Raw genomic sequence first — 22,477 nt, 5'->3', positions numbered from 1 at the left:
TTCCTTTTACAAGCATTTATTCTCACTATGTAAATAAAGAGTAAACAAGGAAGTAAGTAATAATCTCAAGTCAATGAGTTAAAGTCCAAGTAAAAAGATGAACCGCACCTGAGAGGCTTCCTATTACACTGGTTGTGACTATTGCATTTCATCAGCAGCATTAGAAATCACAACTGCTAGAATGTTTTAAATATGAATATTCTAAATATCTTTGTAATGCTCAAGAGGCTTTGTGTTTTGTTTATTTTTAAATTACGTTTTTCTGATTACCACATAAAGCAGAACATGCAATTCACTCTATAAAACAGAGTTTCTTTAAAGAATCGAATATGTTGTAGTCACAAGCAGCACAGCCTCCCTTTATACAAGAGCTTCACAGTAGAAGTGAATAAAATTCCTTTGGTAATGCTTCCAGCTAAATCAACAGTTATTCATCTTATTGTTACAGCGAAGAAAATGCAGCAGCTCTGCCAGAATATACTCTTTTTAAAAGTATGTTGCTTTTTTTCCCTCTCCACCTTTTATAACAGAACATCTGCTCATAAAGATGGAATTCACCAGGTTGAACTGGACCCAAAATGTAAGGCAATTCAGGACAACATTTTGTCATCATCGAACAAGAAGAAAAGGTAGGTTCTTGCTATGCTTTCTGCTTTGTTTGGTTTAAATAAAAGATGTACAGGTCATCTGCTTCTTTTACGTCATTCTTAATGATGGTAATGTGGAACTACACAAGAACAAATTCAAGTTGTTCAACCATTGCTCGCTTGCATTTTTTCTTTCACGTCTGTTAGATTTATTCTAGGCTGGATTTTAAAAAGAAAAATAAAAATCATAAGTCAACAAGTTTTTTCATTCCCAATTAGCAATGTTTTATTCTGAGATATTTACAAAAAAGTAGACAAGAATCTGTGAGAAATAATTTTAGCCTTAACTGTCCTCTTCCTGACTGGCAAGCACTCCTTCTACCAGCAACATCAGTTAATGGCTTTTTACTTTGTGTTCAGTAGGGTAAGTATAGAAATGTACTAGTATAAAAACTTTCTGAGTAATTGCGCTAATTATTGCAATAACTAGATCACAGGAAGCTAATTATTCAGTTAGATGTATCAAAAATTCTCCACCCCAAATCCATTTCTGGTTTCAACTTGCTGTTCTGCCTTTTCCTGACGTGGAAAAAAAGTCTTTGCTAGAGGCTCTGCTCAATGTCCTCCTGCTTAGTAAAGTACAAGTTGGAGATGCAGCCCATTGCTTCCGACGTATAACATCTTGCCTATATGGATGCAGCAATATATGTAACGTAAGTAAGAAGAGCATCCCGTTAGGGCCAAGTGCCAGCTTAAAATTAAGTGCTATAATATCTTTAAAACTGGAAGCTATTTTTTACTCCATTTATGAAGAGGAATGGAATGAGAAGCAGAAACTCTGCTAAAAATAATTACATGCTTTACTCCATTCAAAGGACTGTAGAAGTCAAAATTTCCTTAACATTAAAGAACATTTAAATTGTGATTTTTAAAGCTTCTCCTGACTTTTCTGCCCCTCCTCACTTTCTCATTGTGTTTTAAGACCTTTCACCTGTTTTTAAGTCACCCTATTCCCAGCTACTATCTTTACTGTTTCAATTTTTTTTTTTCTCCTCTATAAATGTCTCCTCCCACCGTTATTCCTTCTCATCAGCAACACTATCATTGAATTTTTAGCTCTTGTGAAAGATGCTAGGCCACCATTCTAGTGTTACACTGCTAGTAAGAGCTGAAACAGAGGTCAAAGAATATGGCTGAAGTATACATTTAGTACCAAAAGAAGGACAACCAGTCACTGTGATGCCTCCAAAATCCGGCTATGGCAGTATAAATGCTGTTATTTATCCCATGTATTATAAAGTTGTAGAGGTTGCAGGAATGTTGATTTGCTTTTCACATCCAGAATATTTTGAAGCTGCTTGTAGGAGAAACAAGGTAGTGTCAGACCTTTATTTTATGGCTAGCAGAAAAGGAGCTGAGCCATTAAATGAGGCAGAAGATGAACTGGGTAGGTGGGAAGAGAAATTGGTATTTGGAATGAAGGAGCAAAGGACTGCTCTGTACTGTGAATATTGCAGCTCACTGCCCTTCACTGAGAGGAGCTGCTGGAATCTTTGCTGCTTTTTTAATGTGTGACCACAGGCATGGTGTATAAATACTTTACATTACAGGGACATTCTGGACTCTCTGGCCTCCTAAATTGGCCAGGATCAGAAAAACTTACTAGCTGTACGCCTGTCAGATGATTTGATAGTGAAAAATGCTATTTAAGTACAACAGGTTTGTGCTGGTGGTGTTAAAGAGCCTGAAATGCTGAGTTCTGCTGGCACCTTTTCATTTTTATTCTAGTGTGAGCTCTGTGTATGGTCTCCCGAGGGCTTTAAAAACTGATAGTTGTTTTTGTAGTATTAAAGTGTCTAAAATCACAAGAGAGCCTCCAATTCTCTGGCTTTTCCTTCTGCTGTTTTTATTTGTTTCTTCCTTGAACAGAAGCCACCGAGAGGAAAATCTCCCTTTTTCTTACCTGCAGTTCAATTTTCCTTCTAATTCAAGTGTTGTGGTTTTTTTGTTTTTTTTGTTTTTTTCAAGTATAGTTCCAGCAATAACCAGTGGAGCTGCATCCATCTCTGCTCTGATGTTTTACTTATTGTCTCCCTACAATCCACCGCTTCTATCCCCGATGTTGTCCTTTAGTTATCTGCCAAAATTAGAAGATACTTCATCAGTGCCTCAGCTATGCATAATAATTGCACTTTAGCCACAGCAGTTAATATAGATAGTCAATACATACCTTACAATTGCCATAAGCATAAAACCCTTCCAAGTGTTATTTACCACCGAGGCTCATGCAGTATAAGTCAGTTTCCTACAGCAGCAAATTATTTTAATGTTTAGGATGCAGGTGGCAGACAAAAACAGGACCAAACATGTTTCTTTCCCTATTCTCAGCACTGTAATTACTGTCTTGTCCACATATTGTTATAGCTCAATTCACCTGAGCTTTTTTTAATCTTAGTAATAGAGTTATTTTAGCATCAGTGAATATGTATTGTTAGCTCCTGGGCGCCACTGGAAATGTATGTATTGTTCCAGCTCTTTAAAATGAAACAGCGGAGAAGAGGATTGTCTAGGTTACAGCAGAGCTATGGAATGATGTCTTGATGGCCTTTCTGGATTGATTCCATTGGAGCGAGTCCCTGAGGCTCCTTCCGAGCAGGAAATGGTAAAACAGGCTTTCTGAAAAGAAAACTAAGCTTTTGGGGCTGTAAACCCAGCTGCAGAAAATCCCAGAGCTACATTTTGAGTCTTAAATAAATAAATAAAAATCTGTGGGAATTCTTCCTGAGTTCAAGTAGATTTTATCCCATGGAACTGTCAGGATGGAAGCCTTATGCTGGGACGGGTGGCTGCAACGGCCTTGCAGAGTTCCTGTCCCCACTGTTTGCTGCTGAGGTATCTGTGATGCTTGTGGTGCTGAGCAAAAGTGGAATCTGGCAGGAAGTGGTGTCTGTAGGTCACAGGAGGAACACAACCAGAGGCACAGGGTGAGTAGAGGAGTGTTCCCCCTTGTACAGACCTGGGAGCTGTGGCTTGCAGGTGAACAGTCGAGCCCTTGCCCACCTCTGAGAGGGATTCCACCCAGCTGACAGCAGTGGAAGGGCAGCAGTGTTCTTGTATTCTAGCACATGGTGTTGCCCTACGTGCAGGTACGCAGCTTATTGTACACGTACTAAAAGCCCTCACAGCTTCTGACAGTGAGTGCCTATGCTTTTTGAGGGGCCTTAATGCTAACAGTGTGCAAGACACTTATTTTTCTTCTCACCAAATGTTTCTCTGCAACTTGCTAATAACTTGTCAGTCAGTGGTATATCTTTCTGGTAACTTTTCATTTCTGACTCTGATGTTCATCTTATCAATATCTTTTGGCTAGAATTTGCTTTTTCTCTCTCTCTATATTTTTTTTCTCCTAGATAATGATAGTATAAATAACTTTCCATATCCTTTTATATTTTTTTTTTTTTTTATTTTTTTTTCCCTAAACCCCAGCATCTAACATTCATTTATTGTTTAGCCTTAAGGAGTAAAACCTGATGGGTGATTCAACATTAGGCTGTCCTGATCCTGTGCTTCTGTCCCTCCTTCCCCTGCTGCATGTGCTGTCTGTCCTGCCCTGTGCTGCTGCTGGCATTTGTCTGACCCCACAGACAGGAGCCTGTTTGGGTAGCAGCTTCAGTAAGAAAGTGGTTCCATTTCCCTGTCTGCAGCTGCAAGGCTGCCAGCAGAACAGAGCAGCAGGCAGCTACCCGATAGGAAGCTCTTGTTCCCAGTTTCTCCACTCTCACCACTTTATTCTGCCTACGGAGTTTTATGGAATCTTTCCTGATACAGTGAAACACACCAAAGAAGAATGATATATGTATGGTGTGTGCTTTATTTACATATATGTATATTTTTAAAACAAATTCTGGATTCCTATTTATTTATTTATTTGTTTGTTTGTGGGGTTCTGTTGTTTTTGTGGTTTTGTTGTTGTTTTTACTACGGTAGTGAATTATAAGTGGTCTGTGAAGGCATTTGAGCAGGGCAAAAGATAGTAAAACAGGGAGGAATGGGATGAAGTTGTGTAAAGTACCAGTCATGGCATGAGAAAGAGAACAGATGTGGAGCTGAGCTGGAAGGCAAAGAGATGCACTGCACTGGGTCAAAACGGCTGCAGGTGCTGTGAGATCAGTTGTACTCTGCTCTTTGGCCTATTCCTTACTCCTCCCTTCAAAGGAAAAAGGGCTCGGAAAAATTAGTTTGTACCCTGTGATGTGGTTCTCACATGAGTTTTTATATGTTTAAATATATATTTATGTTTATGTATATATGTTTAACATATATTTATGTATAAATATATGTTTATGTTTTATAAAGTGAAAAGTGTCACAAGTGCAGCCTTGAGCCAATGGCCAATTCTAATGCAGGATCCTTGTAAAAATAACCTGTTTCTATGAGGAAATGCAAATAAATTTTACTGTAGGGTAGATAAACTGGTTAACATCAACAGTAGCAAGAGCTTTATGGAGCTGATAAATAAACAGTAAGTAGGGATCTATTTCCTCAAATGTTTACTATAAAGCTGTGGTACTAAACACGCTGAATACAGAAACTGAAGAAAGCTTTCAGAGCGCTGAGTGCCTTTCTGCTGCAAGCCACCATTGCCTTTTGGTTTTCCTTTCCAACAGTTCTCACACTCCCATTTAAAAAACAATGAAGTTTCATGCCTTCCCAGCCTTTTTTGTTAAGGTAGTTCAACATATACTCTTCTAAGTTTAAGCAAAATCATGATCATTTGGTTTGTGGCCGGCACTAAGCTGTTTTTGCTTAAGTCAGAAAAAGCAAGTGTTTATTGGAAACGTGACTCTCCTTGAGCTTGTAGCAATTACATCCACGTTGTCTCTTCTTTCTATCTACCCAATCCTCCTTTTCAGTCAGAGTTGTTGTTTTCAAGAAGCTGTATTGGGAACCAAGCACAAATGGGGGAACTGTTAACGTTGAATCTAACAAGGAAAAAGTGTCTCTGTTCTTTTGGCAGTATTTCACATGTGCACAAATGTAGATCTCTTGATCTGTTAAAAAAGCAGAAAACTCTTTGTTTACATGTACCTTGCTGGTGCTCAGTAGGGTAAAACAGATTGTTTTGAAGATATAGTTTGAAGGAAAACTTATGTCTGCAAATGCTGGTTTACAGTATAAGATGACGAATTGAGCTTTGGGGACTGTATGAGGTGAGCGGAATAAAACCATAACTTTAGTCTTGATTTGCAAGAACCACACATCAAAACATTTTTGAAGTTAGAAACAACAAATACAAGAAACAGAGGTTTTGTATTTTGGACTTTTGCAGACATGACAATTTTTGAGAAGTCCAAACCTTCAAGGTATGCATGGCTGAACAATTAAGTTTGAAACAACAGCGCTTGAAAGTGAGTGAAAAGTTTCTTAGGCCATCGCTGTTAAGAAACAGTATTTAATAGGTCATGCTAATTAAACAGGGGCCGTACTGTTACAAATTACAGAAATAAAATAGGTCATGGAGTTCCAAAAGCAAACTATTATATATGCACCGTGCACATTATTATTAATGCATGCATCATTTGAATGTTTTAGAGGCCGTTTCTAAATATACATACATATATATTCTAGTGTTTGATGTCATTGCCTCTTTTAGGTATACAGAAGATTATTATCTTCACGTAGTCAAAAAACTGCAGAACTGCACCTGGGTAAAGAGACCAGAAGAATCAGCAAAATTCAGGTAATTTTAGTTGTCTCATTCGGAAAACTGTTTACCCTGGATTAGTCTAACAAGCAATATGTGTAGATCTTCCGTTTTAAAAAGATAATTTGGTGTAGCTTTCAGACTGCATTTGAGGCTATAAATTTCCATTATTCTTTTGATGCTGGGGCTCTTCTTGTTTATTTGAATTGAGCTGTGCAAATGGGGTAAGATAAAAGATCTATAAAAATAAAGAAATTTTACCTGTCTCCACTATAATGAATGATTAACTCACTTATCTAGAATGGATTAAAACTATCGCTGACTCAAATCCTGTGGTATTAAAGAAAGTGAATGCGATGTTATCCATCTGAACTGGCACTCTGGTAAAAGGCTGTGTAATGAAGCAGTGTGTTTCTCACCCCTGGACTATTTCTTCTACTGCAGAAGTGCCCTAGGCACTCATTAGTTTGGCTGTGTCATGGTCCTCATGCATGTAAGCACATGACTAAATCTCTCCTTGTTCGGGGTGTCATATAAGTACGTGCTCAGTAGGAACAGTGGTCTCTGAAAAGCTTCCCCACTCATTTGGAAATGCATCGTGCTGTGTTAGGAGAACAGCTTCCCTGTGCCAACTGTATTTTCTCTGGGGGAAATACTCTCCTGAATTACATTATCACATGGATTAGAGTTAAGATTCTGTCAAGATCATTAAAAATGAATGAGCTCTCCTACCTTCCAACTCTTTAGAAATGACTTGCATTGAAAACAAAATCTACGTGCTCAGCTTGTGACACTGGTGGAAGAAGTTGTTTGTTTGTGGGGAATGGCTCAAATAAGGCTTTTCATGCAACATAAATTGCTACTTTTGCTGTTTTTATCAGTGGTATATTACAAAGAGTTAAGGTTTATGAAACTTGCAGTTAACTCAGACAGGCTTCAGCTGAGCACAGAGATATTGAAGCACGATGAGGAACTGCTGAAGCAGTCTGTTCTGTGTCAGAATAGGCAGTTGTTCTGTACAGAGTTGAAAAGAGATGAACTGACTTTTGTTTGCTAAAGTTACGTTTTTGTTTTCCTGTTTATTCTTTTTTAACTTCTCTTCCTTCTGAATGGACCAGGCACCACATAAGAGCAATCTGCTGCTTTGTCTCTGCTAGATAAATGAGTCAGTGTCAGAGCAACCACTCCGTCTTCCAGATTGGCTTCTTTCTCATTTTTTGCTTCCATAGTCTTCCTTCTGCTGGAGCAACTTCTACATCTTCCAGGCCTATGAGAACAGAGCACGACACTTTCTGTCTGAAGTCTCATATAAGACTGTCGGACTTTTAGTTAAAGATGATTCCTATTTCTTCTGCTGTCTTTTTGCCTTCTGGCAAGGAGTTTGGGTCATAAGTGGCCAAGGTGGCTTATACAACCAGTAATTGGACTGGAATTGTAAGTAAGAGCAAACTGTGGGGGGCACTGAGCCATCTAGAAAATGTGGGCTGTATTTACACTGAGGTGAGCTTGCTAGCTTTAACTTAGCTCTGACACCAAGTGAAAAGCATCTTTTGCAACTCATGGTTCAGCACAAGCTGGACAAACTCTGTTACTCTTTTGACATTTGAAGGTTCTACTGTTAGGGTTTCGAAGCTATTTTACATCTAAACTTGCTAGAGTACTAACCAGTTTATATATAATAACCCGTACAGTATTGGAGTACTGAAGACAATCTATGAAATTTGACCTGCTTTGACGTCATTCCAATGTTCTGTCGATAGGACCAAGGACTGGTGCTTCGATGTTTCAGGTGTAGTTGATGATTATCAGTGCATAAGTCTTTTCCTTCTTTCTTTTTTTTTGGTTCTCTCTGACTCATTTTCTGGAAACAGGATATTAAACCTTTACAATTGTTCTCACTCCCAGACCATACTGGAGACTTTCAAGGCTTCCAGTCCCCAGCAGTTGGTCAGTATGAGATTTGAAGAAGAAAAAAAATAAAGCAAAGGAAATTCATTATAAAATATACTGACTAAATCAGAATATACTCCATTCTCATTGCACTCCCGGATGTGTTTATCAGACTTAAGCACATGAGCCTGGAACTAGATTTAAAAGGCTCTCTAGCTGAGAAGTGTTGCACTAACAGAGCTCTATGGGGAGCAGAGCTTCTAGAAATGCGGTGAAATTAATGATTTAATAATCCCTTAGCAGTGCATCTCGTCCTTTTTCTAACTTTGTCTAGTTTCGGTAATGCATAATAATTGTATAACATACATATTACTCAATTCTAAAAATCTCATTAAGTGGGTAGATAAACACACACATTTTGCAGAAGAGGAAATTAATCTCAAAGGGGCTGTGCAGCAGGAACTGGGTAATACAACTGTCCACCTTCAGGAGGAGAGTGTGAAGCTGCCTGTCACATTATTCACCTGCGATGCCAGTAGAAATCTGCCTGCTGACTAGACTGCAGAGAAGCTGCTTGACTTCTTTCCCTGTTTGCCCATCTGTTAAATGGAGTGTACACTTACATGCTTCTCAGGCGTGGTGTCAGTTGCAGAACATTTCAGTACTATGGTGAAATTTTAAAGAAGAGATTTGAATATTTATAAGGGACTTAATGTTTTATGCTCAGGGGCATTAACTAACCTCTAATTTATAAGGTTCAAAAGAAGCTCCCCACGGGTAGTGAATTTCTCAAAGCAGCTTTCTTGTGTTTTCCTCTGCAGCTTTTGCTGTTGGCTACTATCACAGGAGTAGTGACATGAATGTGTGATCCAATGCAGAAACTCTTGTGTTCCTAGAAGTCAGTGATGTTTGCCAATGAGTACACATCATTTCTCCTTATAAACCAAACTCCCAACAGATCCAAGCCAAAAAACAAAAAAACAAAGAACCACAAAGCAAACAAAACAAAACAAAAACCCACAAAACAGAATATGAACTAGAAGTGCAGTTCAGGAAAGAAATACTTGCCTTTATGTACTGGCAGAAGGGATGGAGCTGAGAGCCCTGGTATGCACAAGCCACAGTGTTTGTGCTATGGCACTGTACAAAAAGCAGAGTGCAGGATTCTAGGTTGACCCTCCGCTGCCTAGCTCAGCTCTGCCATGCAGCTAAGCGGACTCTCTTTTTGTTGTCAGAGAGCTGTCTTTCCTTCTTTCCAAATGTTGTCTAGTGAGCTGCTACAGCATGTATACTCACATGCACTGGACTTCACTGCTATCTGGCAGTGCTCAGTGGTTCTTGGCAACTGTGTGCCATTTACCCATGCATTTCTCAAAGTCAAAGAGAATCTTAAGGCAAGTACAAACAGTGATTTCCTTTTTAATACCTTTAATACCTCTCTTCTGTGGTGGATTTTGTCCAGCCTCTGTTGGCTCTCAGACCTACAGTTAATTCAGTATCTGAAATGCTGGTATCAGTACTGCTAGATTTGGGTTGCCCTCAGTGGAACCCATGGGAACTCATGGTTCATTGTTCCCACAGTCCAGTTAAGATCCAGAATGCCCTATAAAATTGTCAGCTGCTGTTAAGGAGCTCCTATCTAACCGAACAATGGATGCTAGAAAAGGTGGTGTATTATATATTCCTAGCAGTGCTGTTAGTTTAATGGTGTAAATGGCATCCTAGTAAGTATTTTAGGGAAATTCTTCAGCATTTATATACATGCTACTAACACATAAAGAAATATTTAAATTACCAAATTGCAGGTACCCAAGTGTGGTGACAACTAAAACAAGGTATTGGGGAAAAAAAACCACACATTTTCTTCCATTATTAGTAATCTACTGACATTTGTTGCTTGAAACACTTTGTCCTTTACTCAAATGATATTAAAACCATGGTGTGAAATACCCTTAGCATCAGGCTTTACATAATTGCCATTCTTACTTTGTGTTTGGTTATCTATTCTATGAGGTCAATTCCTGACTGAGTACAGCTGAAGATCCACAAATAGATATGACTGTGTAAGCATTGCTGGTGTGGATAATGTGCAATGCTATATAGCAGGAGTGACATGATATTCTTTTTGCAAACAAGCATTCATTTGTACAGATGTTTGTTGAATACCTACTACTTAGAAAACGGATGGTTAACCTTTTGGCTTGCTTGGGACACTTTGATTGAAGAGAAATTGGCTTTGGCTGTATACAAAATATATAATACAGTTAATGTACATACATAACAAAACATTCTTCTAATTATTTTTTTTTATTGAAACATAAAGAAAGCAACAAAAATACAAAACTAGTGGGATATTTGACCTTGTTTTTGTGAAACTGATGCATCAGGCTGTTTTGATGACAGTGATTGCCATTCTTAGTGAGTTCTCAAGGTGTTAGTGATTTTTGATTAAATTTTACTCTTTTTGTGCTTCACCCTTCAAAATAGTTGTTTGCAAATATAAGTACTGCCAGAAAGCAATGACATGAATAAGGCATGACTGTGATGTGAAGGATATCTTTCTTTGTTATGAGAGGGCTTATAAAATTCCAGTAAAGGGACGCGATTGAAAGTTTCAGTTGAATATCTTCCTCCAATTCTACACGTCCAATTTGAAAAGTCACATGTAACTTATGATTTCTTTTGCAATCTTGAAATCTAATCTCAAATTCTTTTATCAAAACAGAAAGCATGGCTGCATATTTTTCACTATTCCCAGGGCTGTTTAGCTGATCTATCAAAATGTGTACAGTGATTTGCTATAACTTGAGTTAGCACTGCGCTGTGCCCTCCCCTTGTCCTGGTTTCAGCCCAGTGCAATCAGACACCAGTGTGTGGTCATTGCTGAGTCAGGGGCCGCATGCAGTCCATGGCCCTAGGGTTGGACATGCCTGACTTAGAGCAATATTTTGTACTTTTTAATACTTGCACAGTGTCCCTCTCCATTTTTCCCCTACTGTGTTATCTTTTTCAAAGCTCCAAGCAACTCCATTATCAATGAATTTTCTTCTCTAAGTGGTTATTAGTTCTCTTTGTGTCACACCTGATTAGATAGATATATCCTGTCAACTGATGCATAATGCCTGGCCATGAATATTTCAGCTTTACTATCTGAAAATTTGGTTCAGTGACAGCAGAGAGATCACTGTTCTCTAAAATGAATGCGTTATAGGGTTTTGTGTCTGATTTCAGAGTTCTGATGGGGCTAACCACTGCTTTTCACAGTTAACAGGGTAGGATGTTTACATACATATATGTTTTTGTAGACTTGGAGGCAACAGAAGTTGTAAGGTGAGTGATAGAGACACTAACAAAACGTTTATGGACTTCTAGAAGTATTCTGGAGCGCAGCTGGGCTGTCTGTACCTCAGAGAAGATAGCAGTCCACTTATTTGGAAGTTGTGATGAGATTGGTTTAACACTTGTGATACTGTGCAGGAGAAAACTGTGCCGAAAAGTTACAGAAATGAATTATTATTTAATGGACTTACAACCACCCATTTGTTCTCTAAGTACTGTATCCAGTACTTCTCATTGTGATTCCTTTCATCTCCTGGCTCTTTCTTTCGTCACTTTCTTACAATCACTTGTTCTATGTTGATTGAAATCTTTGCTAATTCTTTGGGGGCTGAAGACTCACAGTGTTTCTGTAATGATCATAACAATCAGTAATAAGGAGAGGGCTGATAATGACTTTGCATGAAAAAGGGAGACCAATAGAGAAAATCGCACAGCTGCCTGGAAGTGCTGTTCTTAAAGCTCCAGACAAAAAGCTGTGTTGGGTGGCTTCTTCTGCAAAGGCTCTCCTAACTGCAGTCAGTAGAGTCTCAGGTTCCCTAGGTAACTTGAATATTAATTATTGTATTAGTATTCTTCAAAGGTTTTCCACTTAAAAGAAATGTTTCATTAGTGCAACAAATTACAGAGCCCAATCGGGTGCAAGCTGTAATTGTTTTTTACACCTCCATATCCCTTTGCTTTACAGACTTCTAAGTATGATTTATTCTAATTTGGGGAGTTTCAAATAGCTGCAACTTGTGTTTTTGCTGGAAGCTAGCAAATAGCCAAAAAAGCCCTCAGAATGGCTGGGGAGGAAGGGAGGGTGGATATGGAGAAAGGCTGAGCAGACACTGTGTTTCAAATAAGCCTCTGGGCACTGTGTTTCTGGGCTATCTTGCATAGCTTGAAGCCTGACAAAGTAATACAACAGTTCTGCACGAGGAGTCTTGTACTGTGATAGCTGTAGGCTCTGCCCTCCCTCCTTACTGAAAATGAAGAGAAAGGGAAACTCCTGGGTATAAAATGGGTTTTAAAAATCCAGATGTTTCATCACAACTTAGCCGGCACATTTCACTCCTACCGGTATATTTGTAAGCTTTCATTTAAAAAGAAGAAAACTCAAAAGAACCCTAGATCTTGAAAGAAACAGTTGAAAACAACCCATTTTCCTAGTCCTGTAATTTACTCTCCCGCTTTTTATTTCATTCAAACTCTATTACCATCTGCCTGCTTTATTATCACTTCTGAAAAGGGTGTGAAGCATTCTTGGAGGTTGGGAGATCCTACTCTTACTTGAAAGGAACAATTTTTAGTATGTTACACAAACATATGTAACCATATTGCTTAACACATCTGTGCGCTGCAACAAAACGTAGTTGAAACACAAATGAAATACCCTACAAGGTCAATTTATGCTTACATAAGCTCACACCACCACATAATCAATAGCTTTCCTAACGCTAAACAGATCGATAACTCCGCTGTGTTCTCTGAAATCTTCCATTCCAGTATACATGAACAAAAACATAGAACTCTGAGATTATTGTCTGATTTAAGATTACATTTGCTTCATGTTTAATAGACCATAGGTAAAATCAGAGACTTAGTTCCATTTCAGAAAAGAAAAGGGCTTGGTCAAGAGATGGAAATAGGTGACACTGTGTGGAAATGGATGAACCTGTTAATTATTTTGCAGACGTCATACTTTCCTAAAGACTGAAGAATTTCCTAAGGGAACATTAATTTTGGATTCGATTTTGTTATGTTTTTATAGAATTAGAATCATAGAATTACCCAGGTTGGTAAAGACCTCGAAGATCATCAAGTCCTTTCACAGCCTAACCATAGTACCCTAGCTCTAACAACCCTCTGCTAAATCATATGGTTGACTCTTTCCAAATGTTTTGTTTGGAAAATCTATTACACTTTTTGAGTATTCAGCCCTGGTTTCAGGTTCAACCTTGCATTTCATTGTCTTACGCATATATGACGTACTTCATTTATGAAGAGTTCAATGACTCGCCAGTGTGGCATATCCCTTCACCACATTCTGTTTCAGATATGTTTAATCACTCTTTTCCAAAAGATTGCAATAACTCTTAATATGCCTTGTCGCACTTTGATGCTATTGTCTTGTATTGGCAGAAGCCTGGAGAAACTCACTGTTCTAGAACCCCTAGTGCAGTAATGTAAGGTAATTTCTTGCCCTTTATAAAGGATTGTGTAAGTAAGCATAGATAAAATATCTCCTCACTGTTTGTGACTGAATCCTTTAAATTTTGCTGGTATATTGCAGGTATTTCATAGGTTCTTTGAACTGTCGTGAAAATATTTTCACTGTGAAATTTCACAATCATTTTTTGTCTTCATTACAACAGCTCATGTGAACTGATAACTGCAAATACCCAAGGCAGACAAACACCTGAACAACTGTTGGGAAAATAAGGATTTTCCCTGGTTGTTAGTAATCTGCAGACATTTGTTGTTTGAAATAACAAACAAAACAATAAACAAACTTTATTCAAATGATGCCAAAAACCAAGTTGTGAAATACACTTAGCTTACAGGAATTACTGCTTTAAATAATTGCCATTCAAGAGAAAGTTCTCTTGAATTGATTAGTTTCTGAATATTTGCTGTGAAATTGGGCTTGCTTTACAGAGTAAGTGAAGGGGAACAACGTTCTTATAGAGTGCTTATACCAGCTTTTGGTGTTTGGTTGGATAGAAATGGTTTTCATTCATCTAACTCTTTACTAACTCATTGCTATTTATTTGCCTGTCTTTGAGTATGTTTGGTTTGTGTGTATTGTTGTTTTTTTCAGGTCAGAATTAGCTTCCTGCTGTAATGCAGTTAACAATTTTATTGCTTCTCAAAACAACACCCCACTGGGAAGTAACATGAGTTACGAAGTGGACAGTAGAAAGACCATCCACATCACAGAAGACATTTTTAGAATGCTGCCTGCGGTAAGAACTGCATCCTTTCCTGCTATTAGAATTGCAATATCTTATATACTTTGGAATAGTAATATTGCTGCTTTCTCTTATTTCTCTGGAAGAACCCCTTTGCCCCATATGCTTTTCCTCATTCACTTTGTGTGACTTCTTTTTTTAGCCTTCCTTTGCCAGTGGTATAGGCATGAACAGCACAGCACAGATCTGGTTGCAGGTAGAGTTACTACAAAACCCGAGCTGCTGCTGCCTGTCTTGGCAGTCAGCTGAATTCAGGGCTGAAGAAATGAGGAAGGTTGCTTATTTTTTTTCATTCTTATTTTAAAATACATTTCAGTTTAGAGCTATATTTCATATTCCTGGTATTCCCATGCTGTTTCTCCTGAAGGCTAAGGCTTGTCACTTGTGGAGGCTGTTTTGTGGATAAATCTGATGGTGAGATGAAGTTTTTGCAGCCAGAAAGACAGACTGAGCAAAGGATTTAGATTTTGTAGCCAGGGTCTTTTAGCAGAGATTTAAGATCTAGAAACCAGACAAAGGTGTCCTGGTTTCAGCTGAGACTGTTAATGTTGCACTGCTGCTTTGGCTGTTTCTGAGTGGTAAGAGAGCTGAGCTGGGCCACTCAGTGAGGAAGAGCCGCTGCCTTTATGGTGCGGCAGAGGGGGGTGGGACAGAGCCCGAAGAGGTGGACGGAATTAGGCCAGGGATTTTTCCATATCAAGGGTGCAGAGCTGGCTTCGGGGGTGCTTGCTGCTTGTGGACTGGCTGTGTGTTGGCTGGCAAGTGGTGAGACCTTAAGTTGGTAGTGGAACATTGGTTGGTGGGTAATTGTATATATGTATAGTTATTGTTGCATTTTTATTTTTATTTTCTTTTTCTGTTTTTTTGAATAGTTCTTATCTCAACCCCTGAGTTCTGTTTTGTTTCTAGTCCTCTCCTTATTCTACCTGGGGAAGAGTGAATAAATATGTGGTGTTGAGCTACTCGCTGGATTAAATTTCAGCAGTCACATTGGTTTGGCAACCAATGTGAAGCTCAAAGGGTTGAGATGACAACAGATCTGATGAGAGCTTGTTAAAACAAAACTGTAACAAGCTTTGCAGTAATCTAAGAGTTGCTGGTCACAATGTTTTTTTTTTTATTATTTTTGGAGATCTGTCAGAGTTTTTTCATGGAACCATATTACTTGGCTATATATAATCCCTGTTGCGCTGTTTGCCATCTCTGGGGGCTGGACTAAGGTTATCATTTTTCTGTAATGCTGGCTGCAAAACTAATCTGATATTTGTATTTGATATTTCTGTAATCTTTATACTTTGGAAACCATATCTTGGAAACTATTAATAATTTCACTCTTTACTTGGTCTCCTCAGGGAGTCAGACTATGGTGGAGACAAGTGGTAATGTTCAATTCAGTATGCTCCTAGTGCTATGCCTACTTAATGTATTTCAGGTTTTATTTAAGGTTAAAAAACTATGAACATCCTCCAGAGGTCTGCCCTGAGGCTAAATAGTTATGAGTGGCAGAGAGTGGGGGTTGATATGGGTGGGTACCTAAAGCAGTGGACACCCCCAGTGTTTTGGAATTTCACCTCTGAACAACTGCAGAATCCTGAAAAATTTGGAAGAGGTCAGCTGTTGCCATGGCAGTCCTAGAGAGACAAGAATCACTGCAGTGTGCTGGGTCCTGGTCCATTTTTACTGAGACCTGTTCAATGCTTTACAGCACCCTAAAGGGAAAGAGGTGTCTGGAGCCCAGCTACTGCTCCATCCCCTGTGACAGGCCTTGTAGTTCAACTAGAGAACCACTATCAGTTGCCCCTATATAAAAGGCAAATTAATGGCTGCAAAAGTCAACTCATTTAGTAAGGAAATAAACCCCTACTAAAATAAGGATAGGAGATGATGAAGCAGGGCCAGCATAAAGACAGGAGGAGAAAGAATCAGCATTCATGAAGGGGACAAAAATGTCTGGCCCCTTTCTGTAGATGAAATGTGAGATGTGAAAAGACATGACCCGTCATCCAGAAGATCATGTTGTCACCTGGCTGCTCCAATGCTGGAATAATGGGGCCAGTAGCCTGGTCTGAGTGGGTATAAAAGCCAGGCAGCTGGGATCTCTTTCTAGGTAAAGAGTCATTAACAAAGCAATTGGAAAAGGGACTCAAACCTTCACCCTAAGGAAGACATGGTACATTTCCCAAGCAAATGGATGACCACAGAGAAATGTATCTAGTACCTGCGGGGATTAGCTGGGCTGGAGATTATGTAAAATAATGACCTAAGCAATGATCAGTTCTCCCAAGATCCAGATGATGTCAAGTGCTGGCAGTCTGGAACAGAAATTTGTGTGGTGTGTCCCATCATCATATGCCAGCACAATTACAGCAATGGAATGATAATGACAAAAACAATGGATGAGGTGGCAACTCTACTTTAAGAATATGGAGAAATTCTCTTCCTCCCCATGGGCCAGTGTCTCAGCATGGAGAAACTGCTCTGGGATTCAAAGACAGGATGTCCTATCCAATTCTGATTTGTGTGACGAGCCTGGTCTTTTCTTATGCTGTTGTGAATCACTAAAGAAATGGAAGAGGTGACAGTGGTTCAAAATGAAAGAAAAAGGGCAGGATCTCTTAATGTATGTTTGCTGGGCTAGCCACAGTTCTGTCCTGTGTGTTCTCCTACTGTCTTTTCAGAATTAAACAAGATACTTGAATGTGGTTAATGATATGTTGCCAGGCAACGTGACATCTGCCGTTTTCCCTGCTCTTTTTACCTTGTTGATAACAGTTTCCCTTTATGCTTTTTTTTCTTTCTTTTTTCTTTTTTCTTTTCTTTTTTTTCTTTTTTTTTTTTTCCCCATGAGCAAATTGATGAGAATACGAGGAGGGATAATGCTTTGTGTAAGCAAGTTTTGACTCACTTTTACATGTGGATTCAGTTTCTGCATTCGAAGTAGCCCTATTGCTGTTGGCCTTCTCTGCTGAATGTCTGTGCTCCTGTAGCAGGGGGGACTGAATGAGATGTATGAGAAGTTTTGGAGACTCTAGGATGATAACCAACTAAATTAATATCAACAGCATTAAACAACAGTTTACATTAATTTGCTGAGCTGTGATCTGTGCTCATTCACAAGTGGATGCACTAAGGTCTCATTCAGGTTCCCCAGGGCAAGACAGCAACCTATAAGAAGGGAAACGGAGAAGATGAACAGCCAGAAGCAGTAACTGCTTCACTTAGCAGTCAAGTTCACTGTGACTTAAGCCAGGGCAAGTGCTTATCCATTGTAGCACCTTAAAGTTCCACTAAATTCATCATTTTACTTCAAATATAATTGAGTGATGACAAAGTCATAAGCATTTGCAAGGTTACCTTCTATTAGCTGACACAGATGATGACAATGTGACAATTCCCAGTCTGTTTAAATGTGAAGGAAAATGGGAGAATGTAAGCTATGTTCAGCAGGAGCTTGTTCCTCAGCTTTTCAAAGATTCAATCCAGTGCTAGGTTTTTTTTTCATTACACAAATGTAAATTATATCATCCCATTTTACTGGTCTGATGCTATACCATCAAAATTCTGAAGACAGAAGTAGTGGTTTTCAGTCTGTTGGTGACTATTTTTGTCCTTTGGCCGTCTGAGCCTGGCAGTGCTGTCTGCTAAATGGTGAATGCTTTCACTGGGATTTACGAGATTAAAGCTTCAAAGACAAATGACCAAAGGCACAAAGAAACATTCAGAAAATTTATTAAGCATGCACCGTGTCTTTTTATTTGCTTGCAGTCCTCTCCTCTTTCAGTTTATCCTTTCAAGAACTGCGCAGTGGTTGGAAATGGAGGCATTCTGAAAAATTCCAGCTGTGGAGCAGAAATCGATCGTTCTGACTTTGTGTTTAGGTAAGAGCCGCTTCATCTCTCTGAAGGCTGTTGGGCATTTCTTCGAGCTTGGCAGGTGTGGAAGCATGCCAATGCCAGTTCATAGCAGTGAGGAGAGATCTACCTCTCAAAGGGTACTCCTCCAGCTTTATAGATTGAAGGACTGTTTCCTTAGTAAAGAAGGGATTACATATATATATATATAATCCAAAATTACAAGGATACCTTGCCAGTAGTGTGAAACTTGATTATCTGAGAAAGTGATGTTTCTTTCCAATCAACACTCTTAAGGAAAAATCTTTTTTTTCTTTCTTTCTTCTTCTCTCTCTTTTTTTTTTTTTTTTTTTTTAATAAGGAGAAGACAGTAAGTAAAAGTCTCTGAAATTAAAACAAGTCTGTTGTTAAATTCCATCTTTACTTTTGCCAATAGGTTTACCTAGTCACAGGTTGGGTCACTAATGCAGTTACTTAACTGCCTGAGTATTTGTCTTACCATCTGTGAGCATCTTTTTAAATATTTTTTCATTTAGTCATAGAATCATTTGAGGTGGAAGGGAACTGTGACCTTTAAACACCACCTAGTCCAACTGCACTGCAGTGAGCAGGTATGATCAACACCCAGTGGGTTCAAGTGCTCTCTAAGTTTGTGGATGACACCAAGCTGGGTGGTGCAGTTGACACGACAGAAGGAAGGAATGCCATCCAGAGGAAACTGGAAAGGCCCAGAGTGAGAACCTAATGAGGTTCCACAAGGCCAAGTGCAGGGTGTTGCACTTGGGCTAAGGCAATCCCAGATATGCATGCAGACTCAGGGAGAACTCATTGAGAGCAGCCCTGCAGAGAAAGACCTGGGGGTTCTGGTGGATGTAAAGCTTGATGTGAGCCAGCGGTGTGTGCTGGCAGCCCAGAAGGCCGACTGTATCCTATGCTGCATCATAAGAGGGGTGGCCAGCAGGGAGAGGGAGGGGATTGTCCTCCTTTACTCTGTCCCTTGTGGAGCACCATCTGGAGTACTGCAGCACTACTCAGAGGGCTGGAGCACCTCTCCTATGAAGAAAGGTTGAGGGAACTGGGCTTGTTTAGCTTGGGGAAGGCTCAGGGGAAACCTCACTGTGGCCATCCAGAAATTGAGAGGAGATTAGAAGTCGGAGAGAGATCTCCTTTTTACGTGGTCTGATAGCGAGAGGACAAGGGGAAATGACTTAAACTAAAGGAGGGGAGATTTAGGTTATATATGTGTAAATTTTTTACTTGGAGGGTGCTGAGGCACTGGCACAGCTGCCTAGAGTTGTGGATGCCCCATCTCTGGAGGCACTCAAGGCCAGCCTGGATCAGGCCCTGGACAGCCTCATCTGGTGGGTGGCAATCCTGTCTACAGCAGAGAGTTGGAACTGGATGGCGTTTGTGGTCCCTTCCACCCCAAGCTTTTCTATGACAGTTATGGTTAGATCAGGTTGTTCACAGCCTCATCCTGTCTCTTCAGCTCCCTCTGTAGAATGTGGAGAAAAACAGGCAAATTCAGAGCAAAATTTGGACCATTCTTTCAGTGCAAGCAAGAGATTGTTGTTTCTGCCAGGAAACACTAACCAAAATAATTCTCTCAACGATGCCCATTCGCATGGCCTCGTTGACTCTGTTTCCTTTCCTGTCTTTGAGTAATATACAAGGTTTTTAAATAATTTAAAAAAAATTTCCAATTTGATAACTGAGCTTAATACAAGTGAGAATTCTGTATACTAACACGCTAAACATAAATGTGTGACCATTCTTTCTGCAGTGGGGCAAGTCCTGCTGTTATCTTATGAAACAGCCATCAGCATTGCTGTGCCAGCTGAGGGTTTGGTATCAATCAGCCTTTTTAGACCAAGAATAATAGAAAACTTTGCAGATTAAACGCATTGTTTAGGCAAGAGGTGCAGTATTTCCAGGCAGCTAACACAGGGCGTTCATAGACTGTTTCTTTACAGGATTTTAACTGTGCCTCTGATCTGTGAGATGATTTATGAAAATGAGCTCCCTATGCCCTATTTTAACCATCTGTACAGTAGATCATTATTATTATTATTTTTACCAAAAGTGCTAGTGCTGTAAGCCTTATTTAATATTTGTAAAGTACTTAGGGGTTCCTGGGAGCTGCATTAACGTGTCATTGCACAACAGAGGAATCTGCAAATAAATACTGTGAAGCATCTGCTTAAATAAATGTTTCTTAATTTCAGGTGTAACCTTCCTCCAACAGTGGGAAACATTAGCAAAGATGTCGGCAATAAAACAAACCTTGTGACGGTTAATCCAAGTATCATAGCTCAGAAGTAAGTAATACTGAAATGCTGCTTCTGTGCAATATTACATAATTGCTTGACGTGTTTAGACTTTGTTAAAAATCCATTGAGATAACAATACAGCAAGCAGTGCATACTGATTACTTCACTAATGAGCTTTAGTTCCCATGTAAAATATGTACCATTCTAAATGGAAATCTATTAAGCTTGGCTTTTTCTTTTTTTAGCAGAAAGGAATCAGCAGTACCCAGATTAGCAAGTTACTTGGCTGGCACCAGTCTAAACTTTATGACTGAGTAAAACTGATGATAGCAAGTCCAAGCTGCTTCCTTTCCTTCCATGACCTTTATGACCCCATAATGTAAGAAAGGAATTACAGTAATAAATTAGGAAAGCTTGGAAATGTGTGTCCAGCTCTATCAGTAGGACTGTAAACCGATGATCCTAGTTAATATGCTAAAGAGCTGTTCTGATGAAGGATATTTCCTAAATGGCCGCCCAACCTCTGCAATCTGTTTTTTCATTCCACACTGCTCACTCTTTTTTTTCTCAGTAGTTTTTTTACTTCCCTGATGAAAAGAAAATCTAATAAGGCCTGCCTGACTAATCCAACATCTTCAGACATCTTCAGCAGTCTGGAGCTGCAGCTTATCTATGAAAAGGACTGTCGTGGCATGTTATTTACTGCTTACTGATCTTACTGTGATACTGTCATTGTCTGTTGTATCAGTATTTGTCAAATAGACATCAGGCAAAGCTTGCTTTGTTTTTTTTTTTTTTCTTTTTTCCTCTCTTAGGTGGCAGAAGGAAAGGTACAGTCAGCATAGAAATGACTAATAGGCATTTGACATTGTTTCAGGATATAAACTGAACTCTTGCAATAAGTGTTAGCTGCTTTGATGGCTACCCAGCCCTTTTTAAGTTAAATTAAGATGAATTAGAGCTTGTTACAAAATAGATTTGGCTCATTAATGTTAGTGGAGGTGCACAAAAATCAGAGAAGGAAAAGTGTGTCCAGTGACTCAGCTGGCGACTGCTGACTTAGTGCGTGATTTCTCTGACCTTAATCACAGTCCCCTGCCACAGGTACACTCATTACTTTTTAGCCAGATGAAGCCACCTTGAAGTCAATAGGACTTAGTGAAGAAATCCTGTGTGAGGATGACATCAGATTATCAGAGGTCTTCAGGATTTGGGGAAAAAAAAAAAAAAAAAGAAGAAAAAAAAGATTATTTAAGTATTCAGAGAAGACTTCTAAAGCTTTTGAAGGAGGAAAGGACAAGGAGGACAAGGAAGCAACACACAGTTAGCAGAGCTAACTTTGTTTTCTCATGTAGAAGTCCTGTTCTTTCTTAATTCACTTTGATCTCTAATTCTGTTTCAGTACTGAGTTAGTTTGATGTTACCTCTCCAGGTGTATCCAACCTTTGGCCCCCATACTGCATGCAGTCCAACTCAGCTCATCCTGCCTCCTGCCCCATGCCATGCTGTGCCATCATGGCAAAATCCCTTCCATGCAGAGCAACCAGGCCTGGCCTTGGATGCACACTACTCACTCAGCAACAAACAAAACATCAACCCAAGACAAGTCCTCTTCACTCAGGGTGGCCCAGGCAAGCCAGAATGTTAACAGACTCTCTTGCAGGAAACAAGCACAGTTTTTGTGCATCCTAATGAACCTGGGCTACACCACACCTTATAGCAGAAACACCTGAAGTGAAAGGAAGTTCCAGCTTCTAGCTAAGAAGGAAGTACAGACATCACAATTCTGACATGCAATTCTGACAAGGCTTTTTATACATATTACACTGAGTAGAAACAAAGATAATTCTGGAAGGAGAGGCCAGAAATTCACCCTTAGCAA

At 39.4% G+C, this 22,477-nt stretch overlaps 1 protein-coding gene across 2 annotated transcripts in view; it reads left to right on the top strand.

Moving 5' to 3' along the window:
• The window catches only part of ST8SIA6 (ST8 alpha-N-acetyl-neuraminide alpha-2,8-sialyltransferase 6), a 51,327-nt gene that overhangs the window by 15,331 nt on the left and 13,519 nt on the right, over window positions 1-22,477 (top strand). For both annotated transcript variants that reach the window (XM_015853435.3, XM_015853434.3), the window contains 5 exons: window positions 531-629; window positions 6,241-6,327; window positions 14,324-14,468; window positions 18,240-18,352; window positions 20,551-20,643. In XM_015853435.3, coding sequence (XP_015708921.2) covers window positions 531-629; window positions 6,241-6,327; window positions 14,324-14,468; window positions 18,240-18,352; window positions 20,551-20,643 — 537 coding nt within the window. The remainder of the gene's footprint in view (window positions 1-530; window positions 630-6,240; window positions 6,328-14,323; window positions 14,469-18,239; window positions 18,353-20,550; window positions 20,644-22,477) is intronic.

This window comes from Coturnix japonica, chromosome 2 (genome assembly GCF_054131305.1).
Source record: "Coturnix japonica strain WE chromosome 2, WE-NBRP24, whole genome shotgun sequence".
In the NCBI taxonomy this organism is placed as follows: domain Eukaryota; kingdom Metazoa; phylum Chordata; class Aves; order Galliformes; family Phasianidae; genus Coturnix; species Coturnix japonica.
Note: the sequence above shows the minus strand (reverse complement) of the source record. Positions and strands in the feature narration are given on the sequence as shown.